This window comes from Abramis brama (assembly GCF_963993115.1).
Source record: "Abramis brama genome assembly, chromosome: 1".
In the NCBI taxonomy this organism is placed as follows: domain Eukaryota; kingdom Metazoa; phylum Chordata; class Actinopteri; order Cypriniformes; family Leuciscidae; genus Abramis; species Abramis brama.
Window position 1 is genome coordinate 33,688,451 of NC_139963.1, and position 24,648 is coordinate 33,713,098.

Genomic DNA, 24,648 nt, shown 5'->3' on the forward strand with positions numbered 1-24,648 from the left:
ATAAATAAAATAAATAAATATATAAATAAATAGAAATATCACCCTTCAGGTAGAATATATATATATATATATTATTTATTTGTATTAATGCTTAGAACATACATAATAATTCCAGGGGAATGCACGATAGAAAATGTCATGACATGTTACAAAAAAATATATATATATATAACAATGTGAGTTTTAAGGGCTCTTGAGTTGCTGGAGGTAGAGTGGTGTATTGGTGGATTATTTTGGCTGCTAGATCCCTGCTTTGGCGCTAGATGTGTAAACGTGTAGTTTTGTACAAGCATCGCACTTCCGCAAAATAACTTCAGAGGCTGAGCAGCAGCACAGTGACAGACAGGTGTAGCGCCTTAACCCGGAAACACGACAGAGCAAAACAACAGGTGAGTGATCGAGAATCGGTCTAAAAGTTACATTAAGACGATTTATGAAAATGGAAATAAGATAATTATGACGATTATAAATTATTTTAGATTATATACGATTAATCTAGCTGAGGTCGAAGTGCGATCTTTGATTTTCATAATATTGGTAATTGTAAGATTAATTGCCTACTTCAAAAGCGAGCGATAAAATATTTAAGGATTAATAAAAGTGTTAAGCGAATGAATTTAAGCTCAATCTGTCGCTTTTTTTAACTGAGTAAACGTATAAATGAGTTAAACAATGGCGTGACTAGAAGCATGTCATTTTCTATTTTAGTTTGTAATGTCTTAATTCACAATACACTCTTCTAAAGTTTAGAATATAGTTTATATTCTCGTTGTGGTTATCTAATTTCTTTTGTACGAAAGACTATAAAAAACAACTTCCTGTTTATTCAGGATGTCATTTGAGTAGCCTACATTTGTGTATTGAACAGGTTGGTCTAGTTTATGGGCATCTGGGTTTTATTTTCTTAGTTTCTGTTTTCAGCATATATATGGCAACAGCATGTAATTAATATCGTTCCCTCCATTTAGGAATCTTCGTACTGAAGTCATGGACAAGAATATTCAACAGGATTTTGAGAACCAGTTCAATGATGTGGTCTCAAGACTACAATCAAAGAATATGTTTCAGTCAGATTGGGACATTGCCTCCTTTGCAGTTTTCTTCATCTTTATAGGCAAGTTAAATTAAGTAAAAAAAAAGTGAAATGATGATACATAATTAAGATTGATTAACACAGTGTTAAATGTTCATAGGCATGGTCCTCTTGCTGGTTCTTTTGGTTCTCATCCGCTGCTGTTGTTGCTGCTGCTGCGATGAGAAGGTCAGATTTCTACTGGTGTAATCTCAGATTACGTATCTATAGATTCATGAAACAATACATGTCATGACAATTGTGGTAACATCTACTGTTTCCACATTAAAGCCAAGAAGACAGAAGGTCGGCATCGACAATATGGGAATGGAGCCATGATTTTCCAGAAATGACGGGAACCACTACATTCAAATCACTCACAAAATAACAATTATGTGAATAGCTTTTTATATCACTAATGCCACCTAATCATTATTTATACTTGGAAAATGTAAATTTATAGAGGAAGAAAATATTTTAGGTAGATGCTTCCTTATAGGGGTGATAAAAGGCCAAACCTTTCCCAACTGTGTAAAAATGCTATTAATATTTACCCAGGACATCACAGGACTGAAATTGCGTTTGTCCATTACAGATTCCTGAACCACTTTCTAGTCAAGCACATTATTGAAGCACTTTATAGCAACATTCCTGGATGAAATGAATGCAAGCCCTTAACAAACAGCCTTCATTGACATTTTCTTGTTTTTAAAGATCTTTTAATCTGAAACCTGGCTGTTACTGGTTATCCCAGATATCCCAGCCACTCAGCCAACACCTTGAGTTGAGTTTTTAGTGAATTTGTTTAGTCTTGACTTTTAAATCTGAAATGTAATCATTACAGAACTTACACACTTTCTGAAAATATATAAAAATGAAAATGGTTTACCTTACTGCTAAAAGCTTTTAGAAGAGGCAAACAGATTAAGCAATGTTTTATTCATGGAAACTAACCAGGAAAAAATGAGTATGAATGTTGTGTAATTTTTTTTTTTTTTTTACAATGTACCACCTTATTATAAAATGTAGACTTTGTAAACCAAAAATAAATCTATTTAAAAGATTAATTTCAGTGAAATTCAATGGCATGGAGCAAATAAAATGTTCATTTGCCTGTACTTTTAGACAATAGCATTGGTCAATTAATTCAATCGAAATCATTTTTTGAGAGCAAGAGCAAGGTAGTGTTCATAAAGTATGTTTATTGCACAGAATATTCCATATTAAGCGTGAAATATACACATTAAAATAGCTTAGTTTTTACTTAAGCAATATTCAAATTGTCATGCATGAAATGAAATAAAAATTAGGACTCAAATTAAGTGCATTTAACATGAAATAAATAAAAATGTGGCAATAAATAAACAAGGCTGATAGTAGAGTAAATGAACTACCAACACGGATAAACCCTTTCTGTAACAATCACAAACCCTGAACATTATCAGATAAATATCTATCAACATAATCATAGAATGATGATTATAAGATAACCTCAGGAATGTGTGAAGTTTTAATGGAATATGAAGCCCTGACATCTTTCAACGTTATCTGTCATTTAGTGTTAGTATAATCATTCTACAGTTGAGTCACAGTGGCAAATATACTGTTGGTCATTTATGCACATTTATAAGCATATGATAATGGTCTCAATGCTTTTTACTTTGCTGCATTGATGATAGTCCCTGGTATTAGATGCATAATGCTAAACAAGCCCCTGGATTAAAAGTAATAAACACTGGTAAAATGAGTTTGAAGGGATCTCTCAACAAATGAACTGGAATATTTTCACAGGCTTTGTGACAAATAAGAACAAAAGCATTGTGTATTGTCTAAACCTAAACACATTAGATGAGGTAAGCTTCAATATAGGCAATATTACTGACAAATAGTCAACACTGACAATGACAAATACTGCATTAACACAAAAAACACATCACTAAATACCTTCATCTACAGAGCCTGTTTCAAATGAATGCATCCAGTCCATAAACTATGCAAACTATCTCTGCCGCAGTACACGTACTGAACAAGAAGCACACAAAATGAATACATCGGTCATATAGTAAATTCACAATAGATCTCATGGAACTCGTTCACAGAATTTTTTTTTGTTCCTAGTACATCCTAAAGCATAATAATTATATCATTTTTATTATCATTCACTCTAGAGTTTTGGTCAGATATAGCTTAAAACGGTCTGTAGTTCCAGAAACTAGAGAAGACAGAAATCTGCAAATAAAAGGAAAGAAATGAACATTAGATAATAATAATAATAAGTATTGATTACAGCATTCCATTCAGATCTGCTCCCATTGTGTCAAAATGTTTGCTTTGCTTTTTGCACCGGTTGAGCATTATAATCAATCTATCAACTTCAATGGTGAATCACAGGTCAATCATTAACACCCGGTGAGTTTTAACTGGACAGAGCCACATTTTACTCTACTGTTCAAAGTTTTGGGTCAGCAAGATTTTTTTTAAAGCAATTAATACTGTTGTTCAGCAAGGATATATTAAACTGATCAAAAAGTTCAGTAAAAGACTTGTAATGTTACAAAAGATTTCAATTTCTTTTGGCTGCTGACAATTCAGTTGCACCATCACAGGAATAAAATTACATCATATATTAACACACACAGTTGTAATCGAAATGATTCAACCCCCCTGAATAGAATCCCTCACAACAGCACAAATCTGCAAACCAGGTGTTGTCTCAAGCACACCTGATGCAATAATCAAGGGCTTCATTAGTTGCACCAGGTGTGCTTGAGCTAGAACACATAAAATACCTGAACTGGCTAGGTTTGTTGAGAGTCACGTTTGACTGCATGTTAGAAATATGTCTAATGCAGAGGTCACACTGCACGATTTTCAAAGTAGTCGGGTCACTGTTCTTTTCACACTGCACGACTATATGGGGTAACATTTAGTAGCTGGTGTGTGCACACTGCATGATGGATCGGCAACAGGAAGTTTCACACCGCATGACTTGAAAGAAAGAATCGCCGACAACTGTCTGGTCTGCAAACTACGTTTCACAACTAGAAATAACGCAAGATCACGCGTGCGTGAGACCGAAATTGTTATTAAAAATGATAGCCTGCAAGAAGATTGCGATCCAAATTGTCTGTGGGCTGATTTGAAAAACAGATTATGTAGGAGGAAATGGTTGGGGAGATGAGGGGAGCAAGGATTGTGTGTTCTGCAAAGAGATTTGGGGGTAAATAAATAATTTTGTGCTGCTGGTCAAGCAAATGTTTGTGCTTTGTTTCGGTTTGATATAATAGTAAATATATCTATTAAAATACTGATATTCTGGTCTATAACTCCTCGCCGAACATCCTGCTGTCCTGTTTCTTGCTCTCTCATTGGCTGTAGGTCATCCCCGATGTAGTTTTCAGTCAGAACACATTCACACAGAAGGATTTTGAATCGCAGACAGGTCCAGATATTTAGCATGCCAAATATCTCACAGACGAATCTTTCAGATCACGTCTTTGATAATTTACACTGCATGATTGTCACTCATGTGAACGTGCACCGATTTGCCTATGATTTCGGGCATTTGTCGGCGATCTCACAAAACCTGTCGGCGAGCGAAAATCGGGCCTAAAATTGTTGTGTGAACTCGGCATAAGTCAAAAGAATGGTCCAAAAAGTTAAGAGAAGATATCGTCGCCCTTTACAAACAAGGAACAGGATACAAAAATATAGCGAAGGGACTAAATGCTCCTAGAGACACTGTTAGAAGCATAGTTCGCAAGTTCAAAGTTAAAGGAAACATGATTATGCTACCTGGACAGGGCAGAAAAAGAAAGCTATCAACGGCTGCAACCAGATTTCTCAGAAGACAGGTTCAGAAAAATCCTCGAGTCACTGCAAAAGACCTGCAGCAAGACTTGGTGGCAACAGGCAACAGGTTTCAGCTTGTACAGGAAGACCTGTATTAAACCATATCAGAACTCCAAGACGTACACCACTACTGATCCAAAAGCACAAGAAAAGTCGGCTCCAATTTGCTCAAAATCATGTAAATAAGCCACAGAAGTTTTGGGATTCTGTTCTGTGAAACAAAACCGGAACTTTTCGGCCCTATGGATCAGCGGTATGACTGGAGGAAGAAGAATGAAGCATGTGCTGAAAAGAACACTGTCTACAGTTCAGCTTGGTGATGCTCTGGGGCTGCTTTGGGAAACCTGCAGCGTGTGGAAGGCAAGATGGATTCATTGAAGTATCAGGAAATCCTAGGAGAAAACGTCACACCGTCAGTGAGGAAGCTGAAGCTTGGGAGTCATTGGACCTTCCAACAGGAAAATTATCCCAAGCATCCATCAAATTCCACTAAGGCTTGGTTGCAGAAGAAGTCCTGGAATATTCTCTACAGTGGCCATCATAGTCATCTGACTTGAACCCCATAGAAAATCTCTGGTGGGATTTGAAGAAGGTGGTCTCAGCACGCAAACCCAAGAATATTACTGAACTGGAGGCCATTGCTCACGAGGAATGGGCTAAGATTCCTCAGAAACGCTGCCAGAAGCTGGTGTCTGGTTATTCATCTCATTTGCAGCAGGTCATAACAGCAATAGGGTGTTCTGGTAAGTACTAAAGATGCTTGCCATGAAGGGGTTGAATAATTTTGAGACTGTGGAAGTCATTAAAAGTTGCATTTTCAATTGAATTTGGGGAAACCACTTGACACATTTGTCGTGTTAAGCTATTTCAATTACTTTTGTTTGATTTGTTCAGTGCAAACAGCGGAAAGTCTGTAAATTTTGCCAATAAACCTTAAGTGCTGTATTTTAAATACACATTTTAAATTGTAATAATAATTCACAATATTACTGTTTATACTGTGTTTTTCTGACCCCAAACTTTCAAATGGTTTTGAATGTTTGACTTCACTGGTATACTAAAATGAGTGCTGAAGAAATACCACCAGACACATTTCACTCAAAAACATTCTTGAAAATCATTGTTGGTCATTTTTAACTATCCCAGTAATTCTATCAAAATTCTTAATCTTTAACAGTAATAGTAATAATAGCAAATGATAATATATCTATTAATATTATTATTTGCTATTATTACCATTACTGTTAATCTTGATAGAATTACAAGGATCGTTAAAAATGTGATTACAATATCAGGGTAATTATCAACAATTATTCTTTTTGCAATAATTGTTCAGCCCCAATTCCCCAAAGTGTCTCTGATAACTATCTGATGTCATTCTGTTACCATGCGATGTTCTTAAGTTATGACAGTGCAGGTGAGATTATATTTGTTCCCGTATCAACAGGCCACACCCACCTTATCTTTGAGCTGCTGACAGAGCTGCAGGGAAATGGTGAAAAACACCAGTGTGTCATTCAGCCATGGCACTACACACTCCACCTTATGGATGTGGCTCACCTCGAACTTGGTGTTGTTGTATTCGCTTGAGGAGAAAATAAAATAAGAGAAAATGACGTAAAACCTTCATCAAACAGACTGTTTAAAAAGAGCAGAATGACACTGTTATGATTACAATTATGATACTGTATGCAGGGTTCCCACACCTTGGTTAACTTCAAATTCAAGAACCTTTCAAGGACTTTCCAGGTCCAATACCCTCAAATTTAAGGACTTAATATGGGGACACATTTGTTGTGTTCAACAACAAACGTTGAGGTTCCATCGTAGTAGTATCGTGTGCGCGTGAATGTCATGACAACGTACAACACAGTACCTCACGTGGGAAACACTTAATGTAACGCGTAAATGCGCATAACTAACGTAAATCAAGCAAGCTAGTGCGCATAGGCCACGAAGTGTTGGTGAAATAACACTTTCATCCGACCGGAGGGAATAATATGGATTTTTTTCTAGAAAACTTCTTGCACAAAATAAATTAAAGCACTTTCAAGAGTGACTTGATTTTTTTTTTTCAGTTTCACAAACTTTCAAGGACCCGTGAGAACCCTGTGTATGAGACTGACTGCTGGTGTTGCAGCATGAAAACAGGAAATGTGATAAGCACTTACAACATTGCTCCTGGATTATGCACTACTGAACTTCCTGCTGATTTGAAGTTCTAACAGAAAACAAAATGATTATGCATTTTAAAACAGACATTCATGTTAAGCAAGACTGTAAAAAGTTGTTTTCATATTCAGTGCTTATTTTCAGATGGCTTGATACCTTAGTACTGTTAGGCTGCAGCACATGTAGTTGATACACGGTCAGACACAGTTTACTGAGATTGATATAGAAGTTCACCATCACATCCCCAGGCATTGGAGGTGTGAACATTTTCTAGAAAGAACAGAAGAAATGTTCATAACAGCACATGGAGTATCCACATTTAAATAGATGAAGATCCACATACGAACCATCAGGCCACTGGCTGCGAGCTCAGGAAGAGTCATGCTGGCCGGGGTCGTGAGTCTGTTACGGGCTCGGGTCAACTGAAGCATTATCGCATCCATGAGCTGAAACACAAATGATGCCAAGTGCAGTCGTACTTCGCATACAATACCAGTGAAAATGTTAAAGACTGTTTGTAAGGAAAGAATGTTCCTATTCCTGAATAACCTGTAGCGCACAACACTTACTCATGAGAAAGTTTACCACATTAAGGAGACCAGGGGCCGGATTCAAGAAATAAAATTCTTCTTAACTGCTATTTTCGTCTTTTTTAAACTTAAGAATAAAGTTATGAATATTTTGTTTTCTCAAAAACATTTTTAGGCAGCGCCATATTTTTAGACAGGAATGAAAACAAGGCTGTAAGGGATTGAAGTACAGTGCGTCAGTGGTTCATTCTGTTGTTTAACAACATACCGATTGTTCAGCTGACGAAACGTCTTTTCGAAAAAAAATTCAGTAGACAAAAAAAAAAAGTTTTGAAAGTTGTGAGTTATAAAAATTATGTGATCTAGGACCTTTATTTAGTGCGTGCCATTGTAAAGACTGATGTGAATCCGGTTCCTGGACAACAATAAGCTAAATTTAGTGACATGCAAATTCAACAGCTAGATGTTTTTACTGGTAAAAAACAAACCTTATTGACTTCAGCCCCAGTTTTAAAGTGATAACTCTCATCACGGCTGCTTAGTAACTGCAAGGCCTGATTCACATGGTTTCGGGCGTCCTGGATCTGAGGAGAGGCAGAATGCGTTTCAACAGCTATTTTTATGAGAGAATAATATCAAACCAAGGGAGAAAGAAACATTACCTGCTGCAATTTCCACTGTTTATCATCTCGGAATGCAAAATGCATGACTTGACTGCTTTTAGCGACTTTGATATTAATATCCTGCAAAGAAAAAAAATTGCCCATTTTATATAATAACAATTGAGGTGAGATAATAAACTAAACTGCATTGCAAGTGTCTTTGCAATTCCACTGATTGACATCAAGTTGATCTTTTGATGAATTTAGACTCACACATTTTAAAAACTCCAATTAATATACCAGAATCAAAACAGAGCCATTTTGGCTGAAAGCTGATTTCATTTCCATGATGTTGTTAAACATACAGCCTGAGTCAGAGCTTCCCCTTGTACCGTCAAGACTCCTTTAACCTGGTCCATCCTAATAAAAAAAATAAATAAATAAAAAAAAAATCCTCATTTGTACACATTCCCATAAAACTGTATTCATACATTATTGTATTCTTGAAATCTAACATTAACCAAGCAGAGTGGACACATTTAATGGATCTCACGTTGAGCTGCCCAGAATGAAGTTCTCTTGTTTCAGTTGTCCTTCCAGACCTGGTGATGGCACTGAAAAACGCCTTGAAGCCTCCTTTGGGGAAAATCACACAAACACTATTATTAATGCACTTTGTTTTGCACAATAATACGGAATTAATTTCTCGTAAGCTATTTGGCTGAAGATACCTTCAAAATGTCCTGCAGCTGTTTCAGCACCGCATGCACTTCTTCTTTCAGCAGCCAAGTAAATTCCTCCTCCTAGAAACACAACTTGCCTTAAAGACATAGCCATGAAGTCATGTTTTACTCACCCTCATTATGTATGACTTTCTTTCCTTTGTGGAACTCAAATATAAAGATGTTAGGCAGAACGATGGAGACTAAAACCTTCAGTCATCCTTCACTTTCACTGCATCTTTTTTTCTCTATACAGTGAAAGTCAATGGTGGCTCAGGCTCCTATTCTGTCTAACATTTGTTTTAAGCAAAACAACAACAGAAGGGTTGTAAACAGCGATTATCCCTTTAATTCTGTTGCAAAATCGTTCGCTATGTTGCATTGCTGGGAGATTATACAGTGGTCAGCACACAGACATCAATACATAAACTGAACAGAGCAATGATAAGGCAGAACAAATCACTGTTTCGATTGTTTAATCATTCACACTGGGATGCATTTAAACTTTGTCCCTGGAGCTACGCTACCAACAATCTCAGTCTGCATCGTAAAGCAATATGCACATAAATCTACAGCTGAATGTATGGCTGTTCATAATAAAACCATAACGACTTCGCATGTCTGTAATGCATCTGGTATTTAAACACAAATTAATCTCTCACCAGCACAGTCCTCTCTGCTTGACTCGCGGCGGTCATTTTCGCTAATTCAGACATAGAAGATAGCTCTGCTCCGAGCATTACAATTCAATAAAGCTGTCCAAAATCTGTTACAAATGACCTGAGCAGTCAGCTATTTAGTGTGACGGGCTAGACGATCACACATAAACAATTAGGCTTTTGACACCGCCTCCTTTCTCCCAAACTTCCGGTTTGTGTAACCTTGAAATCTTCCGGATTGGGGAGGATTGGATTGGTTGGAGCCCATAGTTGGAGCCTGGAGGATTTTCCATTTATTCAAAATCTACTTGAATATTTATTTTACTGTAAATTAAAAACAGTACATAATTACTATGTAATGGCATTGCAGTTTAATTTTTTTGTTCACTTAGTTTTACTGCATATTTGTGTAGTGTTGATGATTCCAAATGGCGTGACAAAAATTGTAACGTTAGTTCGTAACGTAATCCATTACATTACACATTTTAGTTAATATAATCGGACTAGTTTTTGATTAATTTTAGATTACTTTTGACCTTATTTATCACATTGAATTGAACAAGATAATCTTGTACCATGTTGATATATAAATACAAAGAGAAAGAAAATATTCCATTATTTGTTCCCAACAACATGAAGAAGTGCATTAAACATATACGTCAGGTTTTCCCAAACTGGGGTTCGTGAAGAAACTGCATACATTTAAAATCAAAATAAACAATTATAATAAAAATGTGTTTGAAACAAAAAAGCCTTCCAAAGACATAGCAATATATGGTTAAATGACTTACTGAGTGATAATTCAAATATTAATATGTGCTCGTCAGGAGTTGATTCGATATACAATGTTGAGAGAAAACACTTCTTAAAAGTTAAATGATTTCTGTAAATCCAGTGGTCAAATGCTTTGTGGCCTCTCAATTTTCCATGTAACGTTAATTATGGCCACATGACTAGTGGCTGGCCTGTGTACAATTTTACAAAACTAGAAGACTTTGTGAATGTATGTAGCAATATTTAAATTGAAAACAAATGATTTACTGCCATTGTGTGAATAATATGTAACCAAATAAAAAGTAACTAGTCTGATTAAAAATATTTCAAATGTAACAATCTGGGGTGCGTTTCCCGAAAGCATCGTTGGCCAACAATGGTCGCAAGTTCATCGCAATGTCCATTGAACTCTATTGGTAACGAGGGAACTTGCGACCATAGTTGGCTAACGATGCTTTCGGGAAACGCACCCCTGATTAGGAGTACTTATTTTTTGTAATCCAGATTACATGTAATCAGTTACTGCATGCATATATATATATATATATATATATATATATATATGGCATGTATTATTATTGTTGAGTTATTCGTGAACAAAAAAAAACAACATAATATGGACATGAAAGTTGGAATTTCGGTTTGTTTATTCAGAGGGTTCAGTTGACCGCACAAACAAAAAAGAAAAGAAATTTCACATTTACATGAAATTATAAATAACTCCGATTATAACACCAATACCTTCCTTGCACAACTGGAATCAAGTTGTCAGTATGTCATTACCAACTGTGTTTAAGCCACAAAAATCAAACCATTTACAGTAAATAAACCCATTAGCTAAGACAAAAGAACAGCATACAATATTAAGACACCATGTTTAATAAATTCAGTAGAGTCAAACTGAAAGCATGTCATTCCATGTGTTCGAATAACCCAACCCTTTCATGGGGATATATACAACGTCTTAATCTTACAGAGTCCTTAGTAAATCACAAAATTCTCATCTATAATCAAGCATAATCAGTCTTTTTTTTTTTTGGCAGAACAACAATTTATAGAAAATTAATCACCCTGTATTTGTTTTGAGTTTTAAACAAAATACCAAAATGACCAAATTATACACCACTGAATTCATGTCTTGTAATATAACTTAAAATAAACTAATGCAGACATAATTTAGGGGTAAAATTAAAATTTACAAGAAAATCAAAAGGCAACACATCAATTTGCCAGATGACTGGCTTGGACAAAATATGAGAAGCCCAATTTAAAAACGTTAAAATAAAATAAAAAAACTTCAAATGTCAAATTTTTTTTTTTTTTTTCACAGCCCAGTTGAAGATCTGTGATACAAATCCGACCCTAAAGTAGTCAAGCTGGAAAACAAGTTGTTCCATTGCGGTCAAGACTCAATCTATTTTTAGGATTAACTTCATTGTAAATGAAAAATAATTTCAGGATCTTCTGAGTTACTGTTACACGCCCAACTTAAAAAAAAACACTGCATTTCTGATAAGGCAATAAAAACAAAAATCATTAACTAGTGAACAGGGGACCTCCAAAAACGAGAAAAAATTAAATAAAATGTACAGCCAAATTGCACCTGACATGATGATGATCTTTAGAGATAAAATAAATAAATACATCTATCTTATATGGGTATTAAGGCAATGCAGTGGCTTTTATCTTCGTCGTGCTCCTCAAGTCTGTTTGTGATCAGAACTTCATACTTTACAGATTTCTGAACATCGAAAATTACAACGAGGGAATTAATTTGTAAAGATATGAATGATAAATAAAAACCTAGCCTCTTCAAACAACACTGCATTGTATGCAGTAGCCTTAACAAAATGCGGATATAATACACTGCACAGTCTATCATAAAAATAATCATTCGCAGGGAGTTTAATAACCTCCCATTGAGTGTACGTGCAGCAATATTACAGTCAGTGCAATGCTCAGATTAGGCTGCTAAAGAGATCCCATTATACATGGGAAAACATATCACTGGTGCCCAACAAAATTCATCAGCAGAGAAGAGAAAGACAGAGGAACAAAGAAGTAGGTGAGGTTTGTGGTCAAGGACACAGAGCACATCTACAGGATTAGTGAATATAAGCTCTGTAGACTGCAGACATGTCATTGTCCGACTGGTCCAATGCTTTTGCTCTCTTGTACACCTGCAGAAGTATGAAATAATACATTACTTTAATGGAAGTATACGCAGAAATTGCATTTAGCCCTTGAGAAAACATTTACGGTTTTAATGTTACTGATTATTTACATATAAGCTGATAAAGGTCGATATTGATAAACAGCAAAAATTTAAATTCAATATTACTACTACACACCAAATAATATAAAAATAAACCGCTAAAAGGATATTCATTAGGAGATTAGCTAATGATTACATTCAAGCGTGTTGTTAAATTATTGGTGCTTTTCAATATGAACTTTGTGAACGTTAGATTACAACAAAAGGTAATCAAATTGTAAAAATAGGGAAAATAAGCAGCACAATAAAATATCCAATAAATTAATTCACAGATGACACTCCAAAATAATCCATTCAGTAACCAAATGTGGTCTTACCTCATTTGCAGCAGCCGCCATTGGTGTTGGATGATTTACCGAATCTCCCATTGAAATGGCTAATCTCAGATCTTTCTGAATATGTTTCAGGTAGTAATCAGGTTTGAAGTTGCCCTGCAAGATATCTGCAAAGAAACAATCAAATGATAAATTAATAAGGTAATTTTTTGTATTTTTTATTAGGGCTGTCATGATTCCTCAATTCAATTTGAGTACTCAAATTTAAAAAATCCTCGATTGCAATTTACCCGTGTCGAGTAACCGCCAAAATACCAGAAGTGGAGCATTCTACAGACGAGAATCCATGAACCGCATTATTAGACCATTTTCAAAGGCTGCACGATGTATAAAAAAACATTTAAAAACCATACTATAGCATAATGCTATTGTGAATTCACAAAAGCTGGGATTTAATTAAATAAATACGCCCTGCAGGTTTATTATTCATTTACATGCGTGTAGATTACGTGCGTCTCAGAGCGGCTTCGTTCACAGTAAATGCTGCTCCACATCAACTGTCATCATTTACATGCGCATTTCTGCATATGCTGTGAGTTTAGGTTGCCTGTAATGTTCATCTGGGAATGCAATGTGTGCAATTTCATCATTTTGTAAGGTAAATCACTTATAAACTTACACAAACACAGGAGAACACACCAATAGTTTTCTAAAAATGCTAAATGTTCATCACGATTTCAAAATAAAATAAAATTAAATCTTCGCTCTGAGTTTGCATGTTTAATGTCCACATATTCTTGTTCAAGAAATTACAGTGGTTAAAAGTGGAAATTACAATTATCTGCTGGGTAAAGTGCAACAACAACAATCACCCTGGTGCCCTCTGCAGGCATGTGTTATAATACATCATGTACATAATATACATATTAACAATCATCTTATGTATTTTAACAGTGTTGCTCTATTGCTTTTGATTCTTTATTTGAACCAATTATTATTGCCTCTATTATATATGTAGTTTAAGTCATTTTAAAGGCTTAGGTCTTTGCTTGGGTGTATTTTTATTACCTCAAATAAAAAAATTATTACTTGATTTTTAAGATTTTATTTTGGGCATTTTTGCCTTCTTTTTATATTAGCATAGGACAGTAGCTAGACAGGAAGTGAGGGGGGAGAGAGAGAGAGGGGGGACAGGAAAGGTCCACGAGCCGGGACTCGAACTCAGGTTGCCCGAAGTGCAACGGCGCTACACGTCGGCGCACTTGCCCACGAGGCTATCGGCGCCGACGTGATTACTTGAGTTATCATCAAAATAATCGACTGATTACCAAAATAATCGTTAGTGACAGCCTAATTTTAATAGTTCCAAAGGTTAAATTGTCATAGTGTTGCATCTAGATTCTAATAGTTACTAATAGTCTAAAAGTTTTGCAACGTTCGTAAATTTTTTCGCAATAGCAGAGTTTGACTAAAGGTTACGATCTCCGAGCAGCACCATGTTACAGAAAATGGTTAAAGGCAGGAGGATTCAAAGGCAGCAACTTACAACTTATAACTACTAGTAACTCTGTGACAACTACTATCATAAATGACTAGCATAAAGATCAACAAAATACTTCATTGTAATCACTTATGTTTAGTAGAATCTTTGAAACATTTACAAGTAAACCTACTCTGGCATTTCTGGTCCACAAACGTGCTTGCCATTTGTCCGTGGCAAAGAATATCCAAGAATGTTTGTTGTGACTGTCCTGTGGCCTGCGCCAAGGTCAATCCCTCTGCGATGGTTGCCATGAAACTGCCTTGAACCATGTTAAGGATCAGCATCATTCTTGCAGCATTTCCTGCTTCCCCTGCTTCGTTGGAGAGGACAAAGTTAATATCATCACATAACATCAATCTCATACAGCCACACGCCACAAATGAAAGGTGGCAGTACCTATGAAGAAAGACGTCTTCCCCATTGCCTGGAAGCAGCTGCTACAATCTTCATAAACACTACGGTCTCCTGCAGCAACAATGACCAGCATACCGTCATTGGAAAGTTGCTGGCTGCCCGAAACTGGGGCTTCTAGGAATCTGCCGCCTCTGGACGTGATGACCTACAAATTCAAATGAACCTTAGTTACAGACTTCCTCGGTTCATATCCCGACAGACTCGTCTGGATGATGTTGGTTACCTGTGAGAGCTCTGTGATGGTTTCTGGATCAACCGTGGACATCTCCACGTAACATTTGCCTGGTCTGATTCCCTGTAGGACTCCACTAGGACCTAACACAAGCTGAAACCGAAATAACACTGTATATGTAATCCAAAGAAAAGCAGCTTGACAGATTGAAAACAAAGAGAGCCATTTACAAAACATTGACCTACATCTCTGGCAGCTTTTGGGTCTGATACGCAGGAAAATGTGATGTCGCACATGGACACAACCTCTGCAGGCGTTCGTCCTAATCTGGCACCTTCTTGGATGAACAAATCACACTGCAGAAGGAAAAACCAAAAAACAAGTTGAAAAATCATTCAAACTTAGTGTAACTTCAGAAAGCGACTATATTTAAACCCCTCTGTTTGTACCTTTTCTGCAGTGCGATTCCAAACGGTCACAACATGCCCCATCTTCAACAAATTAGAAACCACACCACTTCCCATCAGTCCTAGTCCAAGGAACCCTATCCTGTTGTGAAAACAAATAAAGTACATTACAAACATTATAGGTACTATCAGTATAACAATATTTTCACAGTATTTTCTCTAAAATGAACCTGCTCATTAGAGTAATTTGTTTGTTAATCAAATTACACTGGTTGCGTAGAGCGCTTGTTTTTGCATGCAATCAAAACACGGCTCAGCAGAAATTGCAAAAAAACACAACACAACATTTTTTTTGGCATTGATTTTTTTGCATTGATTTACAAGAGCATAATTTTCAGTTCGGAAAAGCCGGATTTCCGGATTTATCCGGAAGAATCACACCCCTGGTTAATGGAAAAGCCGCCATTTCGCAAAAGTTTTTTTTATATTGACATTTAGAAAATATCGCAAAAGTTTTGCGCAAACCTGTAATGGAAACGCAGCTACTGATCACGATTAATTGGAAAATTAATCAATTGCCTAAAATAGCACAGAATCCTGAATAAACCTTAATTTCTAAGTTTTTCATTTCAATGTGGCCCAATTTTCAGACCACTAAAAATATGATTCTTTATTACCTTTTGTCTGTAGGAGTAATGCTGCCATTGATGGCTGTGCTGTCTGCTGCTTGAATAGATGTTGATCTTGTGTCCTTTTCAAAAATAAAACACAAAATTACTACAATTACTAAGCAATTCTAGCCGGCTAATATATCAGGTTATTGAAGAAACCGCAAGCTGTGAATTTCTAGGCAGTGCTCACCTCCTCGATTATCTTTAAACGCTTGGTGATGGGCTCCATTGATGAAGCTGGCTGTAAGGAAAGGGGAGGGGTTTTTTTTGTAAATCAAAGTCAATTCAACATTCATTTCAGATTTTCTAGAAAGAGCAAAAAGTCTTGCACTCAAAGGATCCTAGATACAAATTAAGGTGAAAACACCAAGTAGAGAGCCAGGGAAGGAAAACCAGGTGGAAACCCTTTGGCCCAACAGTCACAAATGATCTTAAGTGCATGTTATTTATTACTCTGCCAGCTTCCTGTAAGGATTGCACTTATATTATCCTCTGCTGTCATGTCACGCGGCTCATACTGCCATATCTGATGTGAGAGCCAGGAGCAAAGCCAGTGTTAGGAACTGAAAATCAAGTTTTCATGCTCAGTTTCAGTTTAACTGAAACTTATACAGGGCAAGAAAACGGCTGACACAGCCTACATGAACATTTTTTGAGAAAAGCCTCAGGCAATTAAGATCTCAGTGTCTCCTTTTTGGAGATATAAATTTAAGATCAATTTGTTCTGACTGTGGCGCCTGAAAGCAAAAGGGCAGAAGGACAAGCAAGAAAGAAATGTTCCTCTGAAGAGGAAGTGCCAAGAGGAAAGGAAGAGTCATTTTAACAGTTTGCTAGTATAACTGGCACATGAACAGCAGCACAAGAGTAACTTGGCCGGGCGTTTCTGCTGGCTGAAAGCTGTATTTATTTGAGCAAAAATAACACAAACAGTAATATTGTGAAATGATTACAATTCAAAATTACTTTTCTTTTTTAATATATTTTAAAACAATTTATTCCTGTGATGCAAAGCTGAATTTTTAGCAGCATTACTCCAGTTTCACATGATCCTTCAGAAATCATTATAATATGATTTTCTGCTCAAGAAACATTTCTTAAAATTTAAGGATTCTTTAATGAATAGAAAGTTCAAAAGAACAGCATTTATTTGGAGAAGAAATCTGTGACATTCTAAATGTTTTACTGTCAATTCTGATCAATTTAATGTGTTCTTGCTAAATGAAAGCATTTAAAAAAAATCGTACTGACCCCAAATTGGAAGTGTAAATGTTTAGCCATGTGGAGTTCTGTAGTAAAATAACAAGTGTTCATTTTGGACCCTGACCACAGCCCAGACAAAGACCTTTTACACATGACTTCAAAACCATAGCCAAAAATAGGTTAAGAAGTACACGTCAGCTCATGATTAGAGGGTCAACCAATAAGCTCAACAACAACATACTCTGTTCTGATAAGTAACAAATTCAGTACAACTGCCATGCTGCAGATTTGGCCAAATAGCATTGCCAGAAGCAGTTTGGGGGAGGGAATTATTCAGAGATTATTAGAGCAGCCATTGTGAGCAATGTGCAAGAGACAGGGGTAAGGTTGCACTAACTAGAAAATCATTTAGCATCCCAGTAAAATTGTCTCCTTACCTTCTCAGACTGGCTGAGCAGAAAGTGATGGAAATGTGGGTCATCCTTTACTGGCTATAATGGAAGAGAGTTAAATTGGAAACTATTCTCCAAAGAGACTTACTGACCTGAGAGCCGTTTAATCTGCAACTAATTAAAGTGACATGGTGGAAGGTGCAACTATACAGTGAAGGAAAAAATTTGGGTATTTTCACACCAGCTCAATTTAAGTGACTTAAAATAACCTTATTGGATGTGTTTGTGCAGTTGCTATGAAAATTCACAGCTGTGACTGCACCTAACTCCAACCAACCGTGGATAAGTCTTACTGCTAACTAAAAAAAAAGAAGGGTATTTTATGTGAAGAACCCATAAAAGTGCAGAAACAAACTGAGAATGTAACCTACACTGCTCTCCCATTTGAATCCTGATACTGTTCCAGCGACCAGCCGTTGTACAGAGGATGGCTCTGGGTCAGAATCAGTCTGTTCCTTAAGGGAAAGAGAGACACATTCACCTTGTGTACAGAATGGCTTTATCTCATGAAACAAAGCCATAAAATAGTTGCATCTCTACCCAGTCAAAATTGACAAGGCGGATGCTTTGGTCGCACTGCAAAAGATGACATCAGTCTCAATGAATGGGTGGGTCCCACTTGACAATTCCGATACCAAAACATACAATTGTAACCTGACTCCACAGCAGGTGCAACAGCAAATGGCCTTAACAAAGGACTTTGGTGAAGCTGACCAAAAAAAAAAAGGGTCAGGTTATGATCTAACCCTTGCCCTCCACAGTACCATTTAATGGTAAAGCATTATCTCCCAACCTTGTCCGACGAGCCACCCTTAAAGGCGTCTTCATCATCCTCTTCAATGATCTTCATTGGTTTAGCTGCTTTACGCCCTTTATCTGACTTGCTTTTGTCATCAGAGTGTGTCTGTAAAACAAAAAGTTTTATGCAACATGAGCAATTATTGCTGAAACATCTACTACCTACAATTTCAAAGAACCTTTTTACACCTGGTACAAATGTATTCTGGGTGTCAATCATAACAAGTGGACAACATTAAATAAAGGTTTAGGTTTGTGATCTGATCGCTCAGATTCACAGGTAATCCTGGACAAAACCAATAATATAGTATGGTTAATAGTGGAACTTGACTAAACAAATGACAAACATTCTGTTCAAAACATCCTGTTTACAGTGAGATTTATATACTGTTCATTTTTATTTGAAAACAACATCATACTGTCTCCGTGATATGCTTTTTAACAGTTACACACTGGTGTCGCGAGTCGTGAATCTGATCCTCGAAATCTGCTCACAAGTGGTGACATTTAAAATGCACATTAATATCAGGTGTTAAAAAAAAGAAAAAAAGTGATGCGTCTCGTGGTCTTGATGTCCTGTTACTAAGTGAAACCAGGCCCTTTAGAGTAACATTTTGCCCAAAAATGAAAATTTACTCACCCTCATGTTGTTCGAAACCTGTATGACTTTCTTTCTTCTGAGAATAACTTAGTTATTCTCAAAAATGTTGGTAATGGTAACTAAACACTTTTGGTGCTCACTGACACCCATTATATGGACAAAAAAAAATACATCTCTCGAAAGATCTACTTTTACATTCCGCAGATGAAAGAAAGTCAAAGGTTTGGAACAACATGAGGGTGAGTAAATGATCATTTTAATTTTTGAGCAAACTACCCCATTAAAAACAAAAACAGCAGACCATGTGGTTCTTATAGGCCTTGTTGACACCTGGTATTAAGATGCGTTTGTTAATCCTATCACAAGTGGGCGGTGCTAAATAAATGAGTCTAAAACGTTTTAAAATTGTCCACTCTCAACAAATTCAACCAGATTGCTTTGGTAGTGTAGAGGCTCATGTGATAGAACGTGTTCAATAGGGCTGAAACGATTAGTCGACAAAATATCTTGTTGTCGAGTAGTCGTTTGATCCCACGTGACCTAATGTAAGGGCCTGCAATATCGCGATTTGACCGCTACGGCGCTGTAGCGCTAGAGAGTAATGCAGCCGTTACAAATGCTATTGCGGTAGAAGAAAACACAGCGCGAATTATGTCAGAATGTCTAAACGAATCCGAACTAGCAAGGTGTGTGAAAGTTTCACAAAACTTCAAACCAAGAATGCTGTCGTGTGCAATACATGCTAGGTGGAAACTTGCTTTTCACGGGAGCATAACATGCATGTAAAAGCACAAGACGAGCCGGTGAGAGGTGAATGTTCTCCAGCTGGAGCTAACGTTAAATGACTAGCAGTAAATCTCTTTATTAGAGAATGCAACACTACTACTAATAGCAATAATATGAACAATAATAATATAATTACAGTAATGTGATTTATTTTTGCATAGAATAAAGCTTGATCGAGCTTAGGAATCAGGGCTGTTTTTATTATTGTAACACTATTAGGTATTACAGTCTTATCACTTGCCTGTATTTTGTTCCATATTCATGAAGACTTACAAAAGGAGATGTTATGAAGAATATCGTGTCAGTTACTTTTTCATACTGTAAATTAAAAGGTGAATGAGAATGTCTCTATTAGATCAATTGTCATGTCAATTTTATAATATCAACTTAACTCATGTCAACTTATAATAATTGTTTGCAGATTAAGTTTGTCTGTATTGCAGCTGATTCATTTTTGTTGATTTTTTTCTATTGAAAAAGAACCGAATATTTAAACAATGCTTAGAGAGCATTTGTGTGTGATTTGAGTTGGACAGAAATCTGAAAACTTAAAGAGAATGACCTGTTTAGTTGCTCAAAGTTCATTAAAACAACCATTTCAAAAGCTGAAGTGATTTTCTTTTTTTATATTATAGTTAGAATATGTATAACTAATGTTTTAGAGTGTTTTAACTAATTGAAAAAGCTGAATAATCGTTCTAAAACTTACTGATTAGTCGGCGAAATCAACGATTAGTCGATTAATCGTTCTAATAATCGTTAGATTAATCGATTATCAAAAATAATCGTTTGTTGCAGCCCTAGTGTTCAAACAGACTGCCTACTCGCCTGATACGTAATCATTGTGGGACGTGTTGAGAGAAAGCACACCAATTCAAATTTCACTGCATTTACCAAAACATGTTAATTACGGTTGAAATCGTAGCTGCTTTTTTTATTATTTTCATCCTTTCCCGATCCTCGTAATCTGCATAACACGAGCCGTTCAGTCAATAGTAATCGTGTGCTCGCGTGAAAGTGATGTACAGTGAGATGAAATAAGAGGGGAGCATCTTGAGGAAATACGAACAGTGGTCACATTTGAAATGCATTTAATACCAAACAGTATGCGTCTCAATACGCAAACAGTATGCGTCTCAATCGTTGTGATGGAATCACTGAAAACCAATCATAAAACCAGGTGGAAACAGGTCTTTGCAGGCAGGGTAGTTGATTTGTTCCAGTAACAGTTTTTGTTATGCTGGTTGAAAGTCTCTTCACATCCTGATAGCAATCACTAAGTTAAGTGGTCTATATGTACTGATTTGCATCTCGCCTGTGGAAGGCATAGGACCATAAAATGTTCGTCCAATCATTGTATTCGGTCCGATACGATGCCCTACTTGCCTGTCATTGTATGTATTTTCATACCGCCGTGCACCCTCCTTGCGCAGACATCACACGTCATCAGTGCATTTCATGCTATGAGTTAGACAGACGTCAGTCACCAAGCAGCACTGCAACTGAGACAGCAGCCATAGTTCCTCCTGAACCAAAACAACGAGCTTATGCTGAGTTCACACCATAACTACTGTAATTTGGAAGAGACGGAAACCCGTGATGTTATACTCGGGAGTGGTTTGTGACTCAAATCTATGCGTTTCAATGGCAACACAATCAACGCCGAAATGAATTTGCAGTACAGGTCAGAGCTCTTTAAGTTGTTTATGTTCATTATTATTGTAATGTTATATGCTTTGAGACATGAGGTAATTTAACGCAGTCTCTCGTGACACTTTTGTTTGCTCCTTGCTGTGCGTGTTCATGTGTTTTGGAGGAGGTGTGGCTTTGTAGAGCGCTCTGAAGGGAGGGTGGGATCTTATGCTTTCAAAACAATCTCTCCAAAAAAATTACCTACCCTACCTTTAAATTTGTGAACATACTAACCTGATCTTTCCCCTTGGCCTTCTTTAGGTACTCCTCAACTGCATCAACAGCCTGTTGGAAGCGCTTGCCTTTGTTTATCTTGATCATCTCCTCTTTGTGGGGGTGGTACGGCTTCAGCTGCTCTACCTTAATCCAGGCGCTAAAATGGCAACGCATATCAAAAGTCAACATCTGCTTGGTTTAAACTCTCAAAACCTCTGCAAACAAGAGGAAGTGATGGCTATCATCATTTTTTTTTTACTCACTGATCTTCAGTCCCAAAGAACTTGACAAAGAAACATTTTTTGCCTCTTGGCTTTTTCAGATCCTTCGGAGGACTGACGACCTGAAAACACAATGGTTGGGGATTAGTAAATAAACATTATCCACAATAGTCTACTGATTCAGTAACTGTATCTCAATCTGCCTACATAAAACATAATTTATTTACACATTTGAACGTTTAATTTGGAGCATTTTTGCTTTGGTTGGATTAATAGCAACCAAAAACTATTTTAAGATAGCTAGGTTTTAAACATGCATCATCCAACAGCTGACCACAGGAAAAACAAGTTCAACTCAATCGTTTACATGCACAGGTCTCACCTTTCCTGGCCAAGGTGGATAGCGTCCAAGCTTACCCCTGAAAATATATTGAGAGGAGAAATTGGTGTTTTAAATGACCGTGGCTCGATTGAGAGTTTTATTAAAAGAAAGCTATCGTGCCTCGAAACTAGCTAGCTAACGTTAGTGTATAGCGTAACCCATCAGCAAACAACCATCTTAACTGCACTTTAACTTGTATTATATTCCGTATTCATATAAAAACACAGTTAAAAGAAAGTTGAAACCCCCCTGTAGCGTTAAACACATTAAGTTCAAGTGTTTTCCTCCCCAAAAGAGCATGGAAAGTAATCGTTAGCGTGCATGCTAAGCTCTCTCGGTGTTTCAGTGTTTGGCTTGACGACACATAAACTGGGCCATATGCTCGATTTTTAACAAAAAAATTGATCGCAGCCACGATAATTTGTCTTCCACGTGCTCGAAAAAGGTATTCAACTTCGACGTGAAATTAAATTGTAAAAAGTTAAATTTGTTATCTCACCAAACCAGATCCCCGATCCTGAGATGTACGGTCGCCATCTTAAACTGTTAGTTAGAAACGTCGCACTGAATGCAGGGAATGAACACACCCACTACACCCATCACCCATCTAACGTTACCAGTACAAGCGACCCGACAAAGTAGGGCGCTCTCGTCTCATTAGTGTAGATGGGGATAACGTTAGCTGTTTTAATTCGTAACAGTTATCTCAGAACAGCTGGTCCTGGACATGAGAAGTTATACAAACTTTAAAGTTCTCCAATGAGAATTCAGATAACCATCTTGAAGAGAAATATGAATTTACAACGGTAAGCTTTGAAAACGGAAACTGTTAAGTTTGTTCCCGAGTCAAGTTTATTACATTAGTCAAAAATAGTTGAATTGGTCCGTGTGTGGGTATTTATTTTTCTTCAAATCTTTAACTAAGAAAATAAAACTAGATTCATGTAAATTCAAATTTACAAATTTACAAATTCATGTTAAATTAAATATTTGCATAACCCCCCCCCCCCCCAACATAATCAAGTTTTTCCCCCTAAAAGTTATTGTAGGCCAATTTTGTAGAACACATTTGAGATGTAATGTGTGGTGAAAGTCAATGTAAATATTACTTGTGAATATTTTTTTTATATTTATTTTTATTTTGTCAAATTGTGTAAAAAGTGTGAAATTAATAGTTATTTGTGTTTATTTAGGATAAAATGCTAGCTAAAAATTTAGCATTAGCAAAACGGAGGCCATTTTATTCCAAACATTTCTATAAATGAAACTCCCAATGGCACTGAACACAATACAATTTGAGATGTCATGGAAATGGCACTGTGTTGTTTATCTGTAACTGCAGATTATCAACTACCCTGGCTTATAAGACCCCCTGTGGTGAAAATCATGTTTTTAATGTTGCTTATATTGTCTATGTGGTGTTTTTAATATGCTTTAAAGGGGTGGTTGATTATGATTTCACTTTTCTAACTTTAGTTAGTGTGTAATGTTGCTGTTTAAGCATAAACAACATCTGCGGGGTTACAACGCTCAAAGTTCAAAGCAATGGAAGAAGCATTTTTTAAGGACTACATGAATGGCTGGTAGGGACAAAAACAACATTCTTCCCGGGTTCGTGACATCACTAACCCTAAAATTTACATAAACCCCGCCCCCAGCTCCATGTTGAGAAGAGGAAGAGTTGTTGTAGTGCAGCACATTTGTGAGTCTGCTCAAGCTGTCGCATCCGTCTTTTCACATGCAATACAGTACGTAACACAAATGCAATAGCATATCACTCTGTAGGCATCTTACAACAGTTCCCACACAAGCGTTTTATAGATTATCATGACAGGATATGCTGATCAATGACTTGAAGATAGTTAACTCCACATCAGCAACATAAATTCATCAACTAACCATTCAGAAACGTCCTGTTGCATTCTACATGTTGTTACTTCTTCTTGAGTCTCTCCATCATTGTCCGACTCCAGTTTAAACATAAAAGGCAGAACAGTTTCTGACATTTTAGTGCATGTCTGCGTGAGGTAATCGGAGCTGCTAACACACAGGAGCTCTTGAAGCTCCGCCCTCTGTGCCTGGAGCAGCAGCTCATTTGCATTTAACACTAGAACCGCCATGGCGGTCATTTTGACCGTTTTGAATTTTATATCTGCAATC

At 36.7% G+C, this 24,648-nt stretch overlaps 3 protein-coding genes across 6 annotated transcripts; 1 reads left to right on the top strand and 2 right to left on the bottom strand.

Annotated features, from left to right (window-relative positions):
- Positions 1–247: 247 nt before the first annotated feature.
- Positions 248–2,190, top strand: smim22 (small integral membrane protein 22). The gene is made up of 4 exons (XM_084125724.1): positions 248–389; positions 969–1,114; positions 1,194–1,261; positions 1,364–2,190. The coding sequence occupies exons 2-4, from the start codon at positions 988–990 to the stop codon at positions 1,409–1,411; spliced, it is 243 nt and encodes an 80-aa protein (XP_083981850.1). The 5' UTR covers positions 248–389; positions 969–987; the 3' UTR covers positions 1,412–2,190.
- A 64-nt stretch (positions 2,191–2,254) lies between these two features.
- On the bottom strand, positions 2,255–9,828 carry rogdi (rogdi atypical leucine zipper). The gene is made up of 11 exons (XM_084125714.1): positions 9,613–9,828; positions 8,960–9,031; positions 8,782–8,864; positions 8,594–8,648; positions 8,289–8,369; positions 8,115–8,210; positions 7,444–7,542; positions 7,253–7,366; positions 7,096–7,145; positions 6,383–6,509; positions 2,255–3,301 (listed from the first exon to the last, which is right to left on the bottom strand). The coding sequence occupies exons 1-11, from the start codon at positions 9,688–9,690 to the stop codon at positions 3,260–3,262; spliced, it is 897 nt and encodes a 298-aa protein (XP_083981840.1). The 5' UTR covers positions 9,691–9,828; the 3' UTR covers positions 2,255–3,259.
- Positions 9,829–11,012: 1,184 nt separating this feature from the next.
- Positions 11,013–23,101, bottom strand: glyr1 (glyoxylate reductase 1 homolog (Arabidopsis)). Of its 4 annotated transcripts, none has more exons than XM_084125738.1 (16): positions 22,988–23,101; positions 22,489–22,525; positions 22,149–22,228; positions 21,904–22,042; positions 18,586–18,696; positions 18,164–18,247; positions 17,778–17,831; positions 16,331–16,381; positions 16,147–16,220; positions 15,512–15,611; positions 15,308–15,418; positions 15,114–15,215; positions 14,873–15,035; positions 14,607–14,786; positions 12,976–13,100; positions 11,013–12,563 (listed from the first exon to the last, which is right to left on the bottom strand). In XM_084125738.1, the coding sequence occupies exons 1-16, from the start codon at positions 23,023–23,025 to the stop codon at positions 12,489–12,491; spliced, it is 1,524 nt and encodes a 507-aa protein (XP_083981864.1). In that variant the 5' UTR covers positions 23,026–23,101; the 3' UTR covers positions 11,013–12,488. The 4 variants fall into 4 exon arrangements, with proteins under 4 accessions (XP_083981864.1, XP_083981863.1, XP_083981866.1 ...); XM_084125737.1 differs by having other exon boundaries at positions 14,607–14,789; XM_084125740.1 differs by lacking the exons at positions 17,778–17,831; positions 18,164–18,247.
- Positions 23,102–24,648: the final 1,547 nt, after the last annotated feature.